This window comes from Paramisgurnus dabryanus, chromosome 4, assembly GCF_030506205.2.
Source record: "Paramisgurnus dabryanus chromosome 4, PD_genome_1.1, whole genome shotgun sequence".
Lineage (NCBI taxonomy): Eukaryota > Metazoa > Chordata > Actinopteri > Cypriniformes > Cobitidae > Paramisgurnus > Paramisgurnus dabryanus.
The window spans coordinates 4,531,680-4,557,568 of NC_133340.1; the positions used below are offsets into that span (position 1 = coordinate 4,531,680).

Below are 25,889 nucleotides of genomic sequence, written 5' to 3' on the forward strand. Positions count from 1 at the left end.
ATTAATAAAAACAGAATGGATTAAAACAAAAATGACCTTGCGAGCTGAAAGTTACCCAAACTTAAGGGTTAAGGAAATTAGCAGAGATCACACACACAATTATTAGAAAAATTGTAACAATAAATATTGTCTTCTGATGTTCAGTTATAAGAAATTAGGTTCTCAACATATACCAGGGACCAGAAACTATTAAATGGGTATTTTTTTCCTTTTCTGTTTGCCTCACATTTCCTGATTTCATCAAAAACACATAAGCCTAATAAAAGTTCTTTCCTTTCTCAGCTGTAAAAATACATCATGTTAATGAACTTCTGTATTCATGCAAAAACTAAAACCTTTTGTCTTATTTTATTTTAGCAGGTCCTTTATTTCTAAGTATGATGGCAAAAGAAAAACTTTCCTCACAATATGTAAGTGAATCTTTATGTACAATGCAATTGTATTTATAGCATATGTATAATATGAATTCAAAAAGTAATTAATTCATTTACAAAATACGTCAAAAATACGTCAAAAATACATTGAAAGCTTGCCAGACTTACCTTAAAGAGCAGAATACAACTTGATGAAAAAACTTTCAATAAAAACATATAAATACTGTAATGTAACAATTAAGAACAGGTTTAAAATGTGGTATTTTTTCACATAGTTTGTATATGGTGGACTTTGTTTGGAGGAACTAATGCAACCACAACAATCGTTCCAACCACCACAACTGGTGCTTTAACTTCAACCACCAATGTTCCAACAACCACAATCCATGCCCCAACAACTACAACAGGTGCTCCAAGCACCACAACAGTTGCTCCAACGAGTACAACTGTTGCCCCAACAACTACAACCGATGCTCCAATCACCACAACGGTTGCTCCAACCACCACAACCACTGCTCCAACGACCACAACCACTGCACCAACCACCACAACCATAGCTCCAACCACGACAATGGTTGCTTCAACCACCACAACCATTAGTCCAACCACCACAACGGTTGCTCAAACCACCACAACCGCTGCTCAAACCACCACAACCGCTGCTCCAACAACCACAACAACTGTTGCTCCAACCACCACAACAGTTGCTCCAACCACCACAACAGTTGCTCCAACCACCACAACAGTTGCTCCAACCACGACAACAGTTGCTCCAATCACCACAACCGCTGCTCCAACCACCACAACCGCTGCTTCAACCACCACAACGGTTGCTCCAACCACCACAACGGTTGCTCCAACCACCACAACGGTTGCTCCAACCACCACAACGGTTGCTCCAACCACCACAACGGTTGCTCCAACGACCACAACAATTCCTCCAACCACCACAACGGTTCCTCCAACCACTACAACTGTTGCTCCAACCACCACAAGCGTTGCTCCAACCACCACAAGCGTTGCTCCAACCACCACAACCGCTGCTCCAACAACCACAACCGCTGCTTCAACCACCACAACAATTGCTCTAACCACAACAGTTGCTCCAACCACCACAACGGTTCCTTCAACCACCACAACGGTAGCTCCAACCACCCCAACGGTTCCTCCAAGCACCACAACGGTTGCTCCAACCACCACAACGGTTGCTCCAACCACCACAACGGTTGCTCCAACCACCACAACTGTTGGTCCAACCACAACAACAGTTGCTCCAACCACCACAACCGTTGCTCCAACCACTACAACGGTTGCTCCAACCACCACAACAGTTGCTCCAACCACCACAACTGTTGGTCCAACCACCACAACAGTTGCTCCAACCACCACAACAGTTGCTCCAACCACCACAACCGTTGCTCCAACCACCACAACGGTTGCTCCAACCACCACAACGGTTGCTCAAACCAGCACAACCGCTGCTCCAACCTCCACAACCGCTGCTCCAACCACCACAACCGCTGCTCCAACCACCACAACAGTTACTCCAACCACCACAACGGTTCCTCCAACCACCACAACGGTAGCTCCAACAACCACAACCGTTCCTCCAACCACTACAACAGTTGTTCCAACCACCACAACCGTTGCTCCAACCACCACAACCGTTGCTCCAACCACCACAACCGTTGCTCCAACCACCACAACCGCTGCTCCAACTACAACAACCGCTGCTCCAACCACCACAACCGCTGCTCCAACCACCACGACCGTTGCTCCAACCACCACAACGGTTGCTCCAACCACCACAACCGTTGCTCCAACCACCACAACGGTTGCTCAAACCAGCACAACCGCTGCTCCAACCTCCACAACCGCTGCTCCAACCACCACAACCGCTGCTCCAACCACCACAACAGTTGCTCCAACCACCACAACAGTTGCTCCAACCACCACAACGGTTCCTCCAACCACCACAACGGTAGCTCCAACCACCACAACGGTTCCTCCAACCACCACAACAGTTGTTCCAACCACCAAAACTGTTGCTCCAACCACCTCAACCTTTGCTCCAACCACCACAACCGTTGCTCCAACCACCACAACCGCTGCTCCAACTACAACAACCGCTGCTCCAACCACCACAACCGTTGCTCCAACCACCACAACGGTTCCTCCAACCACCACAACAGTTGTTCCAACCACCACAACCGTTGCTCCAACCACCACAACCGTTGCTCCAACCACCACAACGGTTGCTCCAACCACCACAACGGTTGCTCAAACCACCACAACGGTTCCTCCAACCACTACAACAGTTGCTCCAACCACCACAAGCGTTGCTCCAACCACCACAACCGCTGCTCCAACCACCACAACCGCTGCTCCAACCACCACAACCGCTGCTCCAACCACCACAACCACTGCTCCAACATCCACAACAGTTGCTCCAACCACCACAACAGTTGCTCCAACCACCACAATGGTTCCTTCAACTACCACAACGGTAGCTCCAACCACCACAACGGTTCCTTCAACTACCACAACGGTAGCTCCAACCACCACAACGGTTCCTCCAACCACCACAACGGTTGCTCCAACCACCACAACCGTTGCTCCAACCACCACAACCGTTGGTCCAACCACCACAACCGTTGGTCCAACCACCACAACCGCTGCTCCAACCACCACAACCACTGCTCCAACCACCACAACCGCTGCTCCAACCACCACAACAGTTGCTCCAACCACCACAACGATTCCTTCAACTACCACAACGTTAGCTCCAACAACCACAACGGTTCCTCCAACCACCACAACGGTTGCTCCAACCACCACAACAGCTGCTCCAACCACCACAACGGTTGCTCAAACCACCACAACAGTTGCTCCAACCACCACAACAGTTGCTCCAACCACCACAACAGATGCTCCAACCACCACAACCGCTGCTCCAACCACAACAACCGCTGCTCCAACCACCACAACTGCTGCTCCAACCACCACAACAGTTGCTCCAACCACCACAACAGTTGCTCCAACCACCACAACGATTCCTTCAACTACCACAACGTTAGCTCCAACCACCACAACGGTTCTTCCAACCACAACAATGGTTGCTCCAACCACCACAACAGTTGCTCCAACCACCACAACAGCTGCTCCAACAGCCAAAACAGTTGCTCCAACCACCACAACGGTTGCTCCAACCACCACAACGGTTGCTCCAACCACCACAACGGTTCCTCCAACCACCACAACCGCTGCTCCAACCACCACAACCACTGCTCCCACCACCACAACAGTTGCTCCAACCACCACAACAGTTGCTACAACCACCACAACGGTTCCTTCAACTACCACAACCGCTGCTCCAACCACCACAACGGTTGCTCCAACCACCACAACAGTTGCTCCAACCACCACAACAGTTGATCCAACCACCACAACAGCTGCTCCAACCACCACAACCGCTGCTCCAACCACCACAACCGCTGCTCCAACCACCACAACCGCTGCTCCAACCACCACAACAGTTGCTTCAACCACCACAACAGTTGCTCCAACCACCACAACGATTCCTTCAACTACCACAACGTTAGCTCCAACAACCACAACGGTTCCTCCAACCACCACAACAGTTGCTCCAACCACCACAACAGCTGCTCCAACGACCACAACCGCTGCTCCAACCACCACAACCGCTGCTCCAACCACCACAACAGTTGCTCCAACCACCACAACAGTTGCTCCAACCACCACAACGATTCCTCCAACCACCACAACAGTAGATCCAACCACCGCAACAGTTGCTCCAACCACTACAACCGCTGCTCCAACCACCACAACCGCTGCTCCAACCACCACAACCGTTGCTCCAACCACAACAACAACTGCTGCTCCAACCACCACAACGGTTGCCCCAACCACCACAACGGTTGCACCAACCACCACAACCGCTGCGCCGACCACCAAAACGGTTGCACCAACCACCACAACAGTTGCTCCAACCACCACAACGGTTGCTCCAAGCACCACAACGGTTGCTCCAACCACCACAACTGCTGCTCCAACCACCACAACGGTTGCTCCAACCACCACAACAGTTGCTCCAACCACCACAACCACTGCTCCAACCACCACAACGGTTGCACCAACCACCACAACTGCTGCTCCAACCACCACAACCGTTGCTCCAACCACCACAACAGTTGCTCCAACCACCACAACAATTCCTCCAACCACCACAACCGTTGCTCCAACCACCACAACGGTAGATCCAACCACCACAACCGCTGCTCCAACCACCACAACAGTTGCTCCAACCACCACAACAGTTGTTCCAACCACCACAACCGCTGCTCCAACCACCACAACCGCTGCTCTAACCACCACAACCGCTGCTCCAACCACCACAACCACTGCTCCAACCACCACAACGGTTCCTTCAACTACCACAACGGTAGCTCCAACCACCACAACGGTTCCTCCAACCACCACAACGGTTGCTCCAACCACCACAACCGTTGGTCCAACCACCACAACCGTTGGTCCAACCACCACAACAGCTGCTCCAACCACCACAACCGCTGCTCCAACCACCACAACCGCTGCTCCAACCACCACAACGATTCCTTCAACTACCACAACGTTAGCTCCAACAACCACAACGGTTCCTCCAACCACCACAACGGTTGCTCCAACCACCACAACAGCTGCTCCAACCACCACAACGGTTGCTCCAACCACCACAACAGTTGCTCCAACCACCACAACCGTTGGTCCAACCACCACAACCGCTGCTCCATCCACAACAACCGCTGCTCCAACCACCACAACCGCTGCTCCAACCACCACAACAGTTGCTCCAACCACCACAACAGTTGCTCCAACCACCACAACGATTCCTTCAACTACCACAACGTTAGCTCCAACAACCACAACGGTTCTTCCAACCACCACAACGGTTGCTCCAACCACCACAACAGTTCCTCCAACCACCACAACGGTTGCTCCAACCACCACAACAGTTGCTCCAACCACCACAACAGTTGATGCAACCACCACAACAGTTGATGCAACCACCACAACAGCTGCTCCAACCACCACAACCGCTGCTCCAACCACCACAACCGCTGGTCCAACCACCACAACCGCTGCTCCAACCACCACAACAGTTGCTCCAACCACCACAACAGTTGCTCCAACCACCACAACGATTCCTTCAACTACCACAACGTTAGCTCCAACAACCACAACGGTTCCTCCAACCACCACAACAGTTGCTCCAACCACCACAACAGCTGCTCCAACCACCACAACCGCTGCTCCAACCACCACAAACGCTGCTCAAACCAGCACAACAGTTGCTCCAACCACCACAACAGTTGCTCCAACTACCACAACGATTCCTCCAACCACCACAACGGTAGATCCAACAACCACAACAGTTTCTCAAACCACTACAACGGTTGCTCCAACCACCACAACAGTTGCTCCAACCACTACAACCGCTGCTCCAACCACCACAACCGCTGCTCCAACCACGACAACCGTTGCTCCAACAACCACAACAGTTGCTCCAACCACCACAACGGTTCCTCCGACCACAAGAACCGCTGCTCCAACCACCACAACGGTTGCTCCAACCACCACAACGGTTGCTCCAACCACCACAACCGCTGCTCCAACCACCACAACCGTTGGTCCAACCACCACAACAGCTGCTCCAACCACCACAACCGCTGCTCCAACCACAACAACCGCTGCTCCAACCACCACAACCGCTGCTCCAACCACCACAACAGTTGCTCCAACCACCACAACAGTTGCTCCAACCACCACAACAGTTGCTCCAACCACCACAACGATTCCTTTAACTACCACAACGTTAGCTCCAACAACCACAACGGTTCTTCCAACCACCACAACGGTTGCTCCAACCACCACAACAGTTGCTCCAACCACCACAACAGCTCCTCCAACCACCACAACCGCTGCTCCAACCACCACAACCGCTGCTCCAACCACCACAACAGTTGCTCCAACCACCACAACAGTTGCTCCAACCACCACAACGATTCCTCCAACCACCACAACGGTAGATCCAACAATCACAACGGTTCCTCAAACCACTACAACGGTTGCTCCAACCACGACAACCGTTGCTCCAACAACCACAACGGTTGCTCCAACCACCACAACGGTTCCTCCGACCACAACAACCGCTGCTCCAACCACCACAACGGTTGCTCCAACCACCACAATGGTTGCTCCAACCACCACAACCGCTGCTCCAACCACCACAACTGCTGCTCCAACCACCACAACGGTTGCACCAACCACCACAACCGCTGCTCCAACTACCACAACCACTGCTCCAACCACGACAACCGTTGCTCCAACCACCACAACAGTTGCTCCAACCACCACAACAATTCCTCTAACCACCACAACGGTAGATCCAACCACCACAACAGTAGATCCAACCACCACAACGGTTCCTCCAACCACTACAACGGTTGCTCCAACCACCACAACAGTTGCTCCAACCACCACAACCGCTGCTCCAACCACCACAACCGCTGCTCCAACCACCACAACGGTAGATCCATCCACCACAACGGTTCCTCCAACCACTACAACGGTTGCTCCAACCACCACAACAGTTGCTCCAACCACCACAACCGCTGCTCCAACCACCACAACCGCTGCTCCAACCACCACAACCGTTGCTCCAACCACCACAACGGTTGCTCCAACCACAACAACGGTTGCTCCAAGCACCACAACGGTTGCTCCAACCACCACAACGGTTGCTCCAACCACCACAACGGTTGCTCCAACCACCACAACCGCTGCTCCAACCACCACAACGGTTGCACCAACCACCACAACTGCTGCTCCAACCACCACAACCGCTGCTCCAACCACCACAACCCCTGCTCCAACCACCACAACGGTCGCTCCAACCACCACAACCATTGTTCCAACCACCACAACCATTGTTCCAACCACCACAACAGTTGCTCCAGACACCACAACAGTTGCTCCAACCACCACAACAGTTGCTCCAACCACCACAGTTGCTCCAACCACCACAACAGTTGCTCCAACCACCACAACGGTTGCTCAAACCACCACAACGGATCCTCCAACCACTACAACAGTTGGTCCAACCACGACAAGCGTTGCTCCAACCACCACAACCGCTACTCCAACCACCACAACCGTTGCTTCAACCACCACAACGATTCCTCCAACCACCACAACGGTAGATCCAACCACCACAAAGGTTCCTCCAGCCACTACAACCTCTGCTCCAACCACTACAACCGCTGCTGCAACCACCACAACCGTTGCTCCAACCACCACAACGGTTGCTCCAACCACCACGACCGCTGCTCCAACCACCACAACCGCTGCTCCAACCACCACAACGGTCACTCCAACCACCACAACCATTGTTCCAACCACAACAACAGTAGCTCCAACCACCACAACGGTTCCTCCAACCACCACAACGGTTGCTCCAACCACCACAACAGCTGCTCCAACCACCACAACCGCTGCTCCAACCACCACAACCGCTGCTTCAACCACCACAACCGCTGCTCCAACCACCACAACCACTGCTCCAACCACCACAACAGTTGCTCCAACCACCACAACAGTTGCTCCAACCACCACAATGGTTCCTTCAACTACCACAACGGTAGCTCCAACCACCACAACGGTTCCTCCAACCACCACAATGGTTGCTCCAACCACCACAACAGTTGCTCCAACCACCACAACCGTTGGTCCAACCACCACAACAGCTGCTCCAACCACCACAACAGTTGCTCCAACCACCACAACCGCTGCTCCAACCACTACAACAGTTGCTCCAACCACCACAACGGTTGCTCCAACCACCACAACAGTTGCTCCAACCACCACAACTCTTGGTCCAACCACCACAACCGCTGTTCCAACCACTACAACCGCTGCTCCAACCACCACAACCGCTGCTCCAACCACCACAACGGTCACTCCAACCTCCACAACCATTGTTCCAACCACCACAACCGCTGCTCCAACCACTACAACCGCTGCTCCAACCACCACAACGATTGCTCCAACCACCACAACAGTTGCTCCAACCACCACAACGGTTCCTTCAACCACCACAACGGTAGCTCCAACCACCACAACGGTTCCTCCAACCACCACAACGGTTGCTCCAACCACCACAACGGTTGCTCCAACCACCACAACCGTTGCTCCAACCACCACAACCGTTGCTCCAACCACCACAACCGCTGCTTTAACCACCACAACCGCTGCTCCAACCACCACAACCGCTGCTCAAACCACCACAACAGTTGCTCTAACCACCACAACAGTTGCTCCAACCACCACAATGGTTCCTCCAACCACCACAACGGTTGCTCCAACCACCACAACAGCTGCTCCAACCACCACAACCACTGCTCCAACCACCACAACAGTTGCTCTAACCACCACAACAGTTGCTCCAACCACCACAATGGTTCCTCCAACCACCACAACGGTTGCTCCAACCACCACAACAGCTGCTCCAACCACCACAACCACTGCTCCAACCACCACAACAGTTGCTCCAACCACCACAACAGTTGCTCCAACCACCACAATGGTTCCTTCAACTACCACAACGGTTGCTCCAACCACCACAACTGTTGGTCCAACCACCACAACAGCTGCTCCAACCACCACAACCGTTGGTCCAACCACCACAACAGCTGCTCCAACCACCACAACAGTTGCTCCAACTACCACAACGGTTGCTCCAACCACCACAACCGTTGGTCCAACCACCACAACAGTTGCTCCAACCACCACAACGATTCCTCCAACCACCACAACGGTTGCTTCAACCACCACAACAGTTGCTCCAACCACCACAACTGTTGGTCCAACCACCACAACCGCTGCTCCAACCACTACAACCGCTGCTCCAACCACCACAACCGCTGCTCCAACCACCACAACGGTCACTCCAACCTCCACAACCATTGTTCCAACCACCACAACCGCTGTTCCAACCACTATAACCGCTGCTCCAACCACCACAACAATTGCTCCAACCACCACAACAGTTGCTCCAACCACCACATCGGTTCCTTCAACCACCACAACGGTAGCTCCAACCACCACAACGGTTCCTCCAACCACCACAACGGTTGCTCCAACCACCACAACGGTTGCTCCAACCACCACAACCGTTGCTCCAACCACCACAACCGCTGCTCCAACCACCACAACCGCTGCTTCAACCACCACAACCGCTGCTCCAACCACCACAACCACTGCTCAAACCACCACAACAGTTGCTCTAACCACCACAACAGTTGCTCCAACCACCACAACGGTTCCTCCAACCACCACAACGGTTGCTCAAACCAGCACAACCGTTGCTCCAACCACCGCAACGGTTGTTCCAACCACCACAACCGTTTCTCCAACCACCACAACCGTTGCTCCAACCACCACAACGGTTGCTCCAACCACCACAACGGTTCCTCCAACCACCACAACGGTTGCTCCAACCACCACAACAGTTTCTCCAACCACCACAACAGTTGGTCCAACCACCACAACCGTGGGTCCAACCACCACAACCGTTGGTCCAACCACCACAACCGCTGCTCCAACCACTACAACCGCTGCTCCAACCACCACAACGGTTCCTCCAACCACCACAACGGTTCCTCCAACCACCACAACAGTTGCTCCAACCACCACAACTGTTGGTCCAACCACCACAACCGCTGTTCCAACCACCACAACCATTGCTCCAACCAGCAAAATTGTGGCTCCAACCACCACAACGGTTCCTCCAACCACCACAATGGTTGCTCCAACCACCACAACAGTTGCTCCAACCACCACAACCGTTGGTCCAACCACCACAACAGCTGCTCCAACCACCACAACAGTTGCTCCAACCACCACAACCGCTGCTCCAACCACTACAACAGTTGCTCCAACCACCACAACGATTCCTCCAACCACCACAACGGTTGCTCCAACCACCACAACAGTTGCTCCAACCACCACAACTGTTGGTCCAACCACCACAACCGCTGTTCCAACCACTACAACCGCTGCTCCAACCACCACAACCGCTGCTCCAACCACCACAACGGTCACTCCAACCTCCACAACCATTGTTCCAACCACCACAACCGCTGCTCCAACCACTACAACCGCTGCTCCAACCACCACAACAGTTGCTCCAACCACCACAACGGTTCCTTCAACCACCACAACGGTAGCTCCAACCACCACAACGGTTCCTCCAACCACCACAACGGTTGCTCCAACCACCACAACGGTTGCTCCAACCACCACAACCGTTGCTCCAACCACCACAACCGTTGCTCCAACCACCACAACCGTTGCTCCAACCACCACAACCGTTGCTCCAACCACCACAACCGCTGCTCCAACCACCACAACCGCTGCTCCAACCACCACAACCGCTGCTCAAACCACCACAACAGTTGCTCTAACCACCACAACAGTTGCTCTAACCACCACAACAGTTGCTCTAACCACCACAACAGTTGCTCCAACCACCACAATGGTTCCTCCAACCACCACAACGGTTGCTCCAACCACCACAACCGCTGCTCCAACCACCACAACCGCTGCTTCAACCACCACAACCGCTGCTCCAACCACCACAACCACTGCTCCAACCACCACAACAGTTGCTCCAACCACCACAACAGTTGCTCCAACCACCACAATGGTTCCTTCAACTACCACAACGGTTGCTCCAACCACCACAACCGTTGGTCCAACCACCACAACAGCTGCTCCAACCACCACAACCGTTGGTCCAACCACCACAACAGCTGCTCCAACCACCACAACGGTTGCTCCAACTACCACAACGGTTGCTCCAACCACCACAACCGTTGGTCCAACCACCACAACAGTTGCTCCAACCACCACAACGATTCCTCCAACCACCACAACGGTTGCTTCAACCACCACAACAGTTGCTCCAACCACCACAACCGTTGGTCCAACCACCACAACCGCTGCTCCAACCACTACAACCGCTGCTCCAACCACCACAACCGCTGCTCCAACCACCACAACAATTGCTCCAACCACCACAACAGTTGCTCCAACCACCACAACGGTTCCTTCAACCACCACAACGGTAGCTCCAACCACCACAACGGTAGCTCCAACCACCACAACGGTTCCTCCAACCACCACAACGGTTGCTCCAACCACCACAACGGTTGCTCCAACCACCACAACCGTTGCTCCAACCACCACAACCGCTGCTTCAACCACCACAACCGCTGCTTCAACCACCACAACCGCTGCTCCAACCACCACAACCACTGCTCAAACCACCACAACAGTTGCTACAACCACCACAACGGTTCCTTCAACCACCACAACGGTTGCTCAAACCAGCACAACCGTTGCTCCAACCACCGCAACGGTTGTTCCAACCACCACAACCGTTTCTCCAACCACCACAACCGTTGCTCCAACCACCACAACGGTTGCTCCAACCACCACAACGGTTCCTCCAACCACCACAACGGTTGCTCCAACCACCACAACGGTTGCTCCAACCACCACAACAGTTTCTCCAACCACCACAACAGTTGGTCCAACCACCACAACCGTGGGTCCAACCACCACAACCGTTGGTCCAACCACCACAACCGCTGCTCCAACCACTACAACCGCTGCTCCAACCACCACAACGGTTCCTCCAACCACCACAACGGTTCCTCCAACCACCACAACGGTTGCTCCAACCACCACAACCGTTGCTCCAACCACCGCAACGGTTGTTCCAACCACCACAACCGTTTCTCCAACCACCACAACCGTTGCTCCAACCACCACAACTGTTGCTCCAACCACCACAACCGTTGAACCAACCACCACAACCATTGCTCCCACCACCACAACCGTTGATCCAACCACCACAACCGTTGCTCCAACCACCACAACCATTCCTCCAACCACCACAACCGGTTCTCCAACCACCACAACCTTTGCGCCAACCACCACAACTGATACCCCAACAACCAGAACAGTTGCTCCAACAACAAGCGATGCTACAAAAACCTCAACCAATACCCCAACAACTACAAAAGTTACTTTAACCACCACAACAGTTGCTCCAACCACCTCAACTGATGCCCCAACAACCACAACCATTGCTCCAACCACCACAACCATTCCTCCAACCACCACAACCGGTTCTTCAACCACCACAACCTTTGCTCCAACCACCACAACTGATACCCCAACAACCAGAACAGTTGCTCCAACAACAAGCGATGCTACAAAAACCTCAACCAATACCCCAATAACTACAAAAGTTACTTCAACCACCACATCCGGTGCTCCAACCACCACAACCTTTGCTCCAACCACCACAACTGATACCCCAACAACTAGAACAGTTGCTCCAACAACAGCCGATGCTACAAAAACCTCAACCACTACCCCAACAACTACAAAAGTTACTTTAACCACCACAACAGTTGCTCCAACCACCACAACCATTGCTCCAACCAGCAAAATTGTGGCTCCAACCACCACAACCTTTGCTCCAACCACCACAACTGATACCCCAACAACCGGAACAGTTGCTCCAACAACAACTGATGCTACACAATCCTCAACCAATGCTCCAACAACTACAAAAGTTACTTTAACCACCACAACAGTTGCTCCAACCACAACAACCATTGCTCCAACCACCACAACCATTTCTCCAACCACCACAACCGGTTCTCCACCCACCACAACCTTGGCTCCAACCACAACAACTGATACCCCAACAACCAGAACAGTTGCTCCAACAACAACCGATGCTACAAAAACCTCAACCAATACCCCAACTACTACAACAGTTACTTTAACTGTTGCTCCAACAACCACAACCATTGCTCCAACCACCACAACCGATGCTCCACCCACCACAAATGTTGCTCCAACTACCACAACAGTTACTTCATCCACCACATCCGGTGCTCCAACCACCACAACCTTTGCTCCAACCACCACAACTGATACGCCAACAACCAGAACAGTTGCTCCAACAACAACCGATGCTACAAAAACCTCAACCACTACCCCAACAACTACAAAAGTTACTTCTACCACCACAACTGGAGCTCCAACCACCACAACCGGTGCTCCAACTACCACAACCGGTGCTCCAACCACCACAATCTTTGCTCCAACCACCACAACTGATACCCCAACAACCAGAACAGTTGCTCCAACAACAACCGATGCTACACAATCCTCAACCAATACCCCAACAACTACAAAAGTTAGTTTAACCACCACAACAGTTGCTCCAACCACAACAACCAGTGCTCCAACCACCACAACCATTCCTCCAACCACCACAACCGGTTCTCCAACCACCACAACCTTTGCTCCAACCATCACAACTAATACCCCAACAACCAGAACAGTTGCTCCAGCAACAACTGATGCTACACAATCCTCAACTAATACCCCAACAACTACAAAAGTTACTTTAACCACCACAACAGTTTCTCCAACAACCATTGCTCCAACCACCACAACCGATGCTCCACCCACCACAAATGTTGCTCCAACCACCACAACAGTTACTTCAACCACCACATCCAGTGCTCCATTCACCACAACCTTTGCTCCAACCACCACAACTGATACCCCAACAACCAGAATCACTGCTCCAACAACAACCGATGCAACAAAAACCACTACCCCAACAACTACAAAAGTTACTTTAACCACCACAACAGTTGCTCCAACCACCACAACCATTGCTCCAACCACCACAACCATTGCTCCAACCACCACAATTGTTGCTCCAACCACCACAATTGTTGCTCCAACCACCACAATTGTTGCTCCAACCACCACAATTGTTGCTCCAACCACCACAATTGTTGCTCCAACCACCACAACCGTTGCTCCAACCACCACAACAGTTACTTCTACCACCACAACCTTTGCTCCAATCACCACAACTGATACCACAACAACCAGAACAGTTGCTCCAACAACAACTGATGCTACAAAAACCTCAACCACTACCCCAACAACTACAAAAGTTACTTTAACCACCACAACAGTTGCTCCAACCACCACAACCATTGCTCCAACCACCACAACCATTGCTCCAACCACCACAATTGTTGCTCCAACCACCACAACAGTTACTTCAACCACCACAACAGTTGCTCCAACCACCACAATTGATACTCAAACAACCACAACCGTTGCTCCAACCACCACAACTGATACCCCAACAACCACAACCGTTGCAACATCAACAACAACCAATGCTACAAAAACCTCAACCAATACCCCAACAACTACAAAAGTTACTTTATCCACCACAACAGTTGCTCCAACCACGACAACCATTGCTCCAACCACCACAACAGTTATTTCAACCACCACAACCGGAACTCCAACCACCACAACCTTTGCTCCAACCACCACAACTGATACCCCAACAACCAGAACCATTGCTCCAACAACAACTGATTCTACAAAAACCTCAACCATTACACCAACAACTACAAAAGTTACTTTATCCACCACAACAGTGGCTCCAACCACAACAACCGTTGCTCCAACCACCACAATTGTTGCTCCAACCACCACAACAGTTACTTTAACCACCACAACCGGAGCTCCAACCACACCAAGCTTTGCTTCAACCATAACAACTGATACCCCAACAACCAGAACAGTTGCTCCAACAACCGATGCTACAAAAACCTCAACCAATACCCCAACAACTACAAAAGTTACTTTAACCACCACAACACTTGCTCCAACCACCACAAAAGTTACTCCAACCACCACAACAGTTACTTCAACCACCACAACAGTTGTTCCAACCACCACAACTGATGCTCCACCCACAACAACTGTTGCTCCAACCACCACAATAGTTACTGCAACCACCACAACAGGTGCTCCGACCACCACAACCTTTGCTCCAACCACCACAACTGATACCCCAACAACCAGAACAGTTGCTTCAACAAACGATGCTACAAAAACCTCAACTAATACCCCAACAACTACAAAAGTTACTTTAACCACCACAACAGTTGCTCCAACCACCACAACCATTGCTCCAAACACCACAACCATTGCTCCAACCACCACAATTGTTGCTCCAACCACCACAATTGTTGCTCCAACCACCACAATTGTTGCTCCAACCACCACAATTGTTGCTCCAACCACCACAACCGTTGCTCCAACCACCACAACAGTTACTTCTACCACCACAACCTTTGCTCCAATCACCACAACTGATACCACAACAACCAGAACAGTTGCTCCAACAAAAACTGATGCTACAAAAACCTCAACCAATACCCCAACTACTACAAAAGTTACTTTAACCACCACAACCATTGCTCCAACCACCACAAATGTTGCTCCAACCACCACAATAGTTACTTCAACCACCAAATCCGGTGCTCCAACCACCACAATCTTTGCTCCAACCACCACAACTGATACCCCAACAACCAGAACCGTTGCTCCAACAACAACTGATGCTACAAAAACGTCAACCACTACCCCAACAACTACAAAAGTTACTTTAACCACCACAACAGTTGCTCCGACCACCACAACCATTGCTCCAACCACCACAACTGTTGCTCCAACAACCACAACAGTTACTTCAACCACCAAAACAGTTCCTTCAACCACCACAACCATATCTCCAACCACCACAACCATTGCTCCAACCACCAGAACTGACACCCCAACAACCAGAATCGTTGGTCCAACAACAACCGATGCTACAAAAACCTCAACCAATACCCCATCAACTACAAAAGTTACTTTAACCACCACAACAGTTGCTCCAACCACGACAACCATTGCTCCAACCACCACAACAGTTGCTCAATCCACCACATTATTTGCTTCAACCACAACAACTGATGCCCCAACAACCACATCTGATGTTTTTACCACAACAACCCGTGCCTTGTCCACCACAACTAATGCTCTGACAACCCAATCTGATGCTATTACCACAACAACTCATGCTTTGACAGCCACAACCAATGTTCTGACAACAACAACAGTTGCTCCAACAAACACAACTGATTCTCAAACTACAACAGTTGCTTTGACCACAACCACCACAAGTGATGCTCTTACAACTGCAACTAATGTTCCAAACACTGCAATGTCAAAAACTACAACACCAGTTCAAACAACCACAACCAGGGAACCCTCTACATCCCAACTCCCAATTACCATAGCTATGCAGAACACAACAGCAATACTTACAAAACCCACAACAGATGTTCCAACAACTACGACAATAGTTCCAAATCCCACACACATCTCAGCAACCACTTCAGCTACAACTACAACTCCAAATACCCCAAGAACATTAACAACAACACATCAAACATCCACTAATTATGTACCAGCTACCACAAGTATAGCACAGACCACATCACCAATTGAAATTACCACAGCTAATGCTCAAACTAGCAGAACTTTGGCACTTACCACAACACCACTTCCAACAACTATAGCTGATTCTCAAATAATCATAACTACTGCGTCACCAACAACAGTTGAAACAACCACCGTTATTGCTCCAACAATTGCAACTACAACAAAAACTTACAAAACCATGACCCTGACAACTGCAACTGTCTCTCCAACAACCACAACCTTTGGTCAAACAACAACAACTATCACTCCAATACCTACAGTTACAGCACCAACCACAACAACACTTCTAACAAGCACAACAGTTACTCCAACAAGCACAACAACATCATCAACTGCAACCCGTACAACAACTGTTCCAGTAAGAACAACTTCAGCAATTACCAAAACTATTGGTACAGTTTCTACATCTTCAACAACAACAACAAATCCTGAAAAAACTACAACAGCTGTTTCAAGAAGTACAACTATAGTCTCACGTCAAACAACCACAACTTTTGCTCCGAAAAGTACAACTGCCTCTGCAACAGACACACTTTCTGCAACAACTACAGTTACAGCAGCAACAGCAAAAACAACACGTCCAACAAACACAACTGTTCCTTTAACAAGCACAACACTAATTCCAAAAATTACAACTTCTGATCAGGCAAGCACAACTGTCTTGGCAAAAGGCACAACATTTGGTCAAACCTCAATAATCATTACTTCATCAAATACAGCTACAGCACCAACCACAACAAACACAACTGTTTCTCCAACAAGCACAACTTTTTCTGTAACAGACACAACCTTTAGTCAAACATCAACAACTCTCGCTTCATCAACTACAGCTACAGCACCAACCATAACAACACTTCCAACAAAGACAACTGTTGCTTCAACCAACACATCTGTCTCTGCAACAGGTACAACCTTTGGTGAAACATCAACAACTCTCACTTCATCCACTACAGCTACAGCACCAACCACAACAACACTTCCAACAAACACAACTGTTGCTTCAACTAGCACAACTGTTTCTGCAACTGGCACAACCTTTGGTGAAACATCAACAACTCTCGCTTCATCAGCTACAGCACCAACCACAACAACACTTCCAACAAACACAAATGTTGCTTCAACCAACACATCTGTCTCTGCAACAGGCACAACCTTTGGTGAAACATCAACAACTCTCGCTTCATCAAGTACAGCTACAGCTCCAAGCATAACAACAATTCAAACAAACACAACTGTTGCTTCAACCATCACAACTGTCTCTGCAACAGGCACAACCTTTGGACAAACATCAACAACTCTTGCTTCATCAACCACAGCTACAGCACCAACCACAACAAACGCAACTGTTGTTCCATCCAGCACACCTGTCTCAGCAACAGGTACAACCTTTGATCAAACATCAACAATTCTTGCTGCTTCAAGTACATTGGCTGCTCCAAGCACAATAAACACAACTGTTGTTCCATCCAGCACACCTGTCTCAGCAACAGGTACAACCTTTGAGCAAACATCAAAAACTCTTGCTTCATCATCTACAGCTACAGCACAAACCACAACAAACACAGCTGTTGCTCCAGCCAGCACATCTGTCTCTGCAACAGGCACAACCTTTGGGCAAACATCAGCACCTCTTGCTTCATTAACTACAGCTACAGCACCAACCACAAGAGACACAACTTTTGCTCCAGTCAGCACAACTGTCTCTGCAACAGGCACAACCTTTGGTCAAACATCAACAATTCTAACTTCATCAACTACAGCTACAGCACCAACCTCAACAAAGACAACTGTCGTTCGAGCCAGCACACCTGTCTCTGCAACAGGCACAATCTTTGATCAAACATCAACAATTCTTGTTGCTTCAAGTACAACTGCAGTTTCAAGCACAATAACACTTCCAACAAACATTACTGTTGATTCAACCAGCACAACTGTCTCTGCAACAGGCCCAACCTTTAGTCAAACATCAACAATTCTTGCAGCTTCAAGTACAACTGCAACTTCAAGCACAACAAACACAACTGTTGCTCCAGCCAGCACAACTGTCTCTGTAACAAGCACAACCTTTGGTCAAACATCAACAATTCTCACTTTATCAAATACAGCTACAGCACCAACCACAACAAACACATCTGTTGCTCTAACAAGCACAACAACAAATCCAAAAAACACATCTGATTCAACCAGCACAACTGTATCAGCAACAGGCACAACTTTTAATCAAACATCAACCACTCTCGCTTCATCAATTACAGCACCATCAACAACAAACACAACTGTTGCTCCAACAAGCACAACAACAATTCCAAAAACCACAGCTGCTGTTACAATAACTACACCTGTCTCTGTAACAGGCACAACCTTTGGTCAAACATCAACAATTCTCACTTCATCAAATACAGCTACAGCACCAACCACAACAAACACATCTGTTGCTCTAACAAGCAAAACAACAAATCCAAAAAACACATCTGATTCAACCAGCACAACTGTATCAGCAACAGGCACAACTTTTGATCAAACATCAACCACTCTCGCTTTATCAATTACAGCACCATCAACAACAAACACAACTGTTGCTCCAACAAGCACAACAACAATTCCGAAAACCACAGCTGCTGTTACAATAACTACACCTGTCTCTGCAACAGGCACAACCTTTGGTCAAACATCAACAATTCTCACTTCATCAAATACAGCACCAACCACAACAAACACATATGTTGCTCTAACAAGCACAACAGCAAATCCAAAAAACACATCTGATTCAACCAGCACAACTGTATCAGCAACAGGCACAACTTTTGGTCAAACATCAACCACTCTTGCTTCACCAATTACAGCACCATCAACAACAAACACAACTGTTGCTCCAACAAGCACAACAACAATTCCAAAAAACACAGCTGCTGCTACAATAACTACACCTGCCTCTGCAACAGGCACAACCTTTGGACAAACATCAACAATGCTTGCTGCTTCAAGTACAGCTGCAGCTCCAAGCACAACAAACACAACTGTTGCTCCATCCGGCACAACAACAAATCCAAAAAACACATCTGATTCAACAAGCACAACTGTTACTGCAACAGGCCAAACCTTTGGTCAAACATCAACAACTCTCACTTTAACAGCTACAGCTACAGCACCAAGCAAAACAACACTTTCAACAAACACAACTGTTGCTTCATCCAGCAGAACTGTCTCTGCAACAGGTGCAACCTTTGGTCAAGCATCAACAATGATCGCTGCTTCAAGTACACCTGCAGCTCCAAACACAACAAACACAAATGTTTCTCCATCTGGCACAACAACAAATGCAAAGAACACATCTGATTCAACAAGCACAACTGTTACTGCAACAGGCCAAACCTTTGGTCAAACACCAACAACTCTCACTTTAACAGCTACAGCACCAAGCAAAACAACACTTTCAACAAACACAACTGTTGCCCCATCCAGCACAACTGTCTCTGCAACAGGCCCAACATTTGGTCAAAAAACAACAATGATCGCTGCTTCAAGTAAAGCTGCAGTTCCAAGCACAACAAACACAACTGTTGCTCCATCCGGCACAACAACAATTCAAAAAAATATATCTGATTCAACCAGCACAACTGTCTCTATAACAAGCAGAACCTTTGGGGAAACATCAGCAACTCTCACTACATCAACTACAGCACCAACCACAACAAATACAACTGTTGCTTCAACAAGCAAAAATGTATTTGCAACAAGCACAACCTTTGATCAAACATCAACAATTCTCCCTTCATCAACTACAACCTCAGGTTTAAGCACAACAACTCTCCCAACAAACACATCTGTTGCTCCAGCCAGCACATCTTTCTCTGCAACAGACACAACCTTTGGTCAAACATCATCAGTCCTTGCTTCTTCAAGTACAGCTGCAGCTCAAAGCACAACAAACACCACTGTTGTTCCAGCCAACACAACTGCTTCTGCAACAGGCACAACTTTTGCTGAAACATCAACAATTCCTACTTCATCATCTACAGCTACAACACCAACCACAACTGTTGCTTCAACCAGCACAAATGTCTCTGCAACAAGCACAACCTTTGGTGAAACATCAACAATTCTCCATTCATCAACTACAGCTGAAGCCCCAAACACAACAACACTCCCAACAAACACAACTGTTGCTTCAGCCAGCACATCTGTCTCTGCAACAGGCACAACCTTTGGTCAAACATCATCAATTCTCGCTGCTTCAAGTACAGCTTCAACATCAACCACAACAAACACAGCTGTTGCTCCAACAAGCACAACAACAAATCCAAAAAATACATCTGATTCAATAAGCACAACTTTCTCAACAACAGGCACAACTTTTAGTGAAACATCAACAAATACCACTTTAACAGCTACAGCTACAGAACCAAACACAACAACACTTCCAACAAAGACAACTGTTGCTCCATCCAGCACAACTGTCTCTGCAACAGGCGCTACCTTTGGTCAAGTATCAACAACTCTCGTTTCATCAATTACAGCTACAGCGCCAACCACAACAAACACAACTGTTACTCCAACAAGCACAACAACCAATGCAAAAAACACATCTGATTCAACAAGCACAACTCTCTCAGCAACAGGCCCTACCTTTGGTCAAACATCAACAATTCCTGCTTCCTCAATTACAGCTGCAGCTCAAAGCACAACAAACACAACTTTTGTTCCAGCCAACACAACTGCTTCTGCAAAAGGCACAACTTATGGTGAAACATCAACAATTCTTACTTCATCATCTACAGCTACAGCACCAACCACAACAACACTTCTAACTGAACAAAGTGTTGCTTCCACAACTACAACTATGGTGTTCACATCCAGAACACCTATTGAAACTGGTTCAGCAGAAGTGACAAGTAAACTGCTGTTCAACTCTTCATCTCCAGTCCCCAGTGAAGCACTCGTGCTTAGTGCTATCAACATTCTCCTGGAATCCAGAGTTTCACAATTCAACAAATTAGTCAAGCTGGTGAATGTCAGTTATGAGAGTAAGTGTTGTCATTTTCAGGTGAACATTGTGAATGTTTAATGAGGGATGAATGACAAGCTTTGGTGAAATGTAATTTGAGTATATCTTTCCAAACAGAAATCTCGGACACCTCCTATGCAGTCTTCTTTACATTTACCTTGAGTGACATCAGCATGCCAGAAGACCCAGAGCTTAGAAACAACACTAACAAGCAAGTTCAGGACATGATCAATGATGCGGTAAGCATTCAGAAAAATACACAAGTGATAAAGTTTGGGTGCAGTGCAAATCTTCCCCAGAGTTTGATGGATGGTTTCTTATTCCCCTGCAGCTGAACACTCTTCTCAATGATGCAAACAGTGTGAAGTTTGAACCCAACTCATCCAACTTCACGTAAGATTTAAACTGACTTTTGTGTCTGAAAGATGCTTATGTATTATGGTCATATTTAATGCATCATGACATTTTGGGATTTTAAACTCTTGAAAGTTTGTTTTGCCAAAAAATGTTTACCACACTTAACCTGAAGCTTATTTCAAATGTATTATCTGCTTTTCTTACAGAAGCACATCAGATCAAATCTTTGGCTATATGGATTACACCTTCCAAGATGGAGATGAGATACAACCTGTCAGCTTTCTAAATGAGCTTCGTAAACTGATGGGTACGTTTACATTAACGAACTTCAGCCATTCTTAATTGAAGTTTGTAACTTAATGAAACTAACAGTATTTTGCATGGGGAAAAAATTCAGTATAAATATTTCAATCTGATCTTGCAGGTCTGAGCACTACAACAACGTCTCCACTGTCAACAAGTAGCTTCCCTGTGACGTCTTTCCAGCAAATGTAAGTGTTTCAGAAATTGATCAGTTATGGAGTCTTTATTTAAATATAAAGCTCTGAACTGTATTAAAGTAAGTTGTGCCATTTGTAGATCTGGATCAGCAGAGGTGACCAGCAAACTGGTGTTCAACTCCTTATCTCCGGTCCCCAGTGAAGCTTTGGTGCTCAGTGCTATCAACATTCTTCTAGAATCCAGAGTTTCACAACTGAAAGAAACAGTCAAGCTGGTGAATGTCAGCTATGAAAGTAAGTGTTGTCATTTTCAGGTGAAAAGTTTTCTTCATACAGTATAAACGTTTCAACCAGTGATAGATTGCAAGCTTTGAGGAAATGTAAAATGAATATATCTTTCCAAACAGAAATCTCTGACACCTCCTATGCAGTCTTCTTTACATTTACCTTGAGTAACGTCAGCATGCCAGAAGACCCAGAGCTTAGAAACAAAACTTACAAGCAAGTTCAGGACATGATCAATGATGCGGTAAGCATTCAGAAAAATACACAAGTGATAAAGTTGGGTGCAGTGCAAATTTTCCCCAGAGTTTGATGGATGGTTTCTTATTCCTCTGCAGCTGAACACTCTTCTCAATGATCCAAACAGTGTGAAATTTGAACCCAACTCATCCAACTTCACGTAAGATTTAAACTGACTTCTGTGTCTGAAAGATGCTTATGTATTATGGTCATATTTAATGCATCATGACATTTTGGGATTTTTAACTCTTGAAAATTTGTTTTGCCAAAAAATGTTTACCACACTTAACCTGAAGCTTATTTCAAATGTATTATCTGCTTTTCTTACAGAAGCACAACAGATCAAATCTTTGGCAATATGGATTACACCTTCCAAGATGGAGATGAGATACAACCTGTCAGCTTTCTCAATGAGCTTCGTAAACTGATGGGTACGTTTACATTAACGAACTTCAGCCATTCTTAAGTGAAGTTTGTAACTTAATGAAACTAACAGTATTTTGCATGGGGAAAAAAAATCAGTATAAATATTTCAATCTGATCTTGCAGGTCTGAGCACTACAACAACGTCTCCACTGTCAACAAGTAGCTTCCCTGTGACGTCTTTCCAGCAAATGTAAGTGTTTCAGAAATTGATCCGTTACGGAGTCTTTATTTAAATATAAAGCTCTGAACTGTATTAAAGTAAGTTGTGCCATTTGTAGATCTGGATCAGCAGAGGTGACCAGCAAACTGGTGTTCAACTCCTTATCTCCAGTCCCCAGTGAAGCTTTGGTGCTCAGCGCTATTAACATTCTTCTAGAATCCAGAGTTTCACAACTGAAAGAAACAGTCAAGCTGGTGAATGTCAGCTATGAAAGTAAGTGTTGTCATTTTCAGGTGAAAAGTTTTCTTCATGCAGTATAAACGTTTCAAACAGTGATAGATTGCAAGCTTTGAGGAAATGTAATTTGAGTTTATCTTTCCAAACAGAAATCTCGGACACCTCCTATACAGTCTTCTTTACATTTACCTTGAGTAACATCAGCATGCCAGAAGACCCAGAGCTTAAAAACAACACTTACAAGCAAGTGCAGGACATGATCAATGAGGCGGTAAGCATTTCAAAAATTACCCAGTAAAAAATGTTGGTTGCAGTGCAAATTTTCTCCAGTGTTTGATGGATGGTTTGTTATTCCTCTGCAGCTGAACACTCTTCTGAATGATCCAAACAGTGTAAAGTTTAACCCCAGCTCCTCCAACTTCACGTAAGATTTAAACTGACTTCTGTCTCTGAAAGATACTTATGCTTATGTTCAAATTGAATGCATCATGACAATTTGGGATATTAAAACAACTCTTGAATATTTTGTTGAAGCTCATTTCAAATGCATTTCCTGCTCTTCTTACAGGAGCACATCAGATCAAATCTTTGGCAATATGGATTACACCTTCCAAGATGGAGATGAGATACAACCTGTCAGCTTCCTCAATGAGCTTCGTAAACTGATGGGTACGTTCACATTAACGAACTTCAGCCATTCTTAAGTTAAGTGGTAACACTTTAGTATAGGGACCAATTCTCACTTTTAACTAGTGTCTTATTAGCTTACATATTGGGTGTTTATTAGTGCTTATTAAGGACATATTTATGCCTTATTCTGCATGACCATTTTGCACATCCCTTAACCCAATCTAATACCAAAACCTAACGGCTACAACAACCACCTTATTATCTATTAATTAGCAGTAAATTGGGTGTTTACTGAGGCAAAAGTCATAATAAATAATTAAAAAGTGTTCCCCATACTAAAGTGTTACCGAAATTTGTAACTTGCTGAAAGCTACAGTATTTTTCATTGAAAGATATTCAGTTTAAATATTTTAATCTGATCTTGCAGGACTGAGCACTACAACAACGACTCCACTGTCAACAAGTAGCTTCCCTGTGACGTCTTTCCAGCAAATGTAAGGGTTTCAGAATTTAATCAGTTATGGAGTCTTTACTTAAATCTGAAGCCCTGAACTGTATTAAAAGTAAGTTGTGCCATTTCTAGATCTGGATCAGCAGAGGTGACAAGCAAACTGGTGTTCAACTCCTCATCTCCAATCCCCAGTGAAGCTTTGGTGCTCAGTGCTATCAACATTCTCCTGGAATCCAGAGTTTCAGAACTGAAAGAAACAGTCAAGCTGATGAATGTCAGCTATGAAAGTAAGTGTTGTCATTTTCAGGTGAAAAACTATTTTTATAAAGTATAAATGTTTCAAACAGCAGTAGATTGCAAGCTTTGGGGAAATGTTATTTGAGTTTATCTTTCCAAACAGAAATCTCGGACACCTCCTATGCAGTCTTCTTTACATTTACCTTGAGTAACATCAGCATGCCAGAAGACCCAGAGCTTAAAAACAACACTTACAAGCAAGTGCAGGACATGATCAATGAGGCGGTAAGCATTTAGAAAATTAGCCAGAAAAAAGTTTGGTTGCAGTGCAAATCTTCTCCAGTGTTTGATGGATGGTTTGTTATTTCTCTGCAGCTGAACACTCTTCTGAATGATCCAAACAGTGTGAAGTTTTACCCCAGCTCCTCCAACTTCACGTAAGATTTAAATTGATTTCTGTCCCTAAAATTGTCACGGTCGGGAAACAAAGGAGACGAGGAAAACCCAAACGCAGACTAAA

The 25,889-nt window shown here is 47.6% G+C and overlaps 1 protein-coding gene across 1 annotated transcript; it reads left to right on the plus strand.

Annotated features, from left to right (window-relative positions):
• Window positions 1-461: 461 nt before the first annotated feature.
• Window positions 462-25,810, plus strand: LOC135746704 (uncharacterized). Its single transcript, XM_073814450.1, has 23 exons — window positions 462-474; window positions 650-1,546; window positions 2,819-8,323; window positions 9,014-10,822; window positions 11,408-13,938; window positions 13,981-21,928; window positions 22,027-22,148; window positions 22,241-22,302; window positions 22,473-22,573; window positions 22,691-22,757; window positions 22,846-23,000; window positions 23,114-23,235; window positions 23,327-23,388; window positions 23,559-23,659; window positions 23,778-23,844; window positions 23,933-24,087; window positions 24,201-24,322; window positions 24,414-24,475; window positions 24,620-24,720; window positions 25,109-25,175; window positions 25,265-25,419; window positions 25,533-25,654; window positions 25,745-25,810. The coding sequence occupies exons 1-23, from the start codon at window positions 462-464 to the stop codon at window positions 25,808-25,810; spliced, it is 20,412 nt and encodes a 6,803-aa protein (XP_073670551.1).
• Window positions 25,811-25,889: the final 79 nt, after the last annotated feature.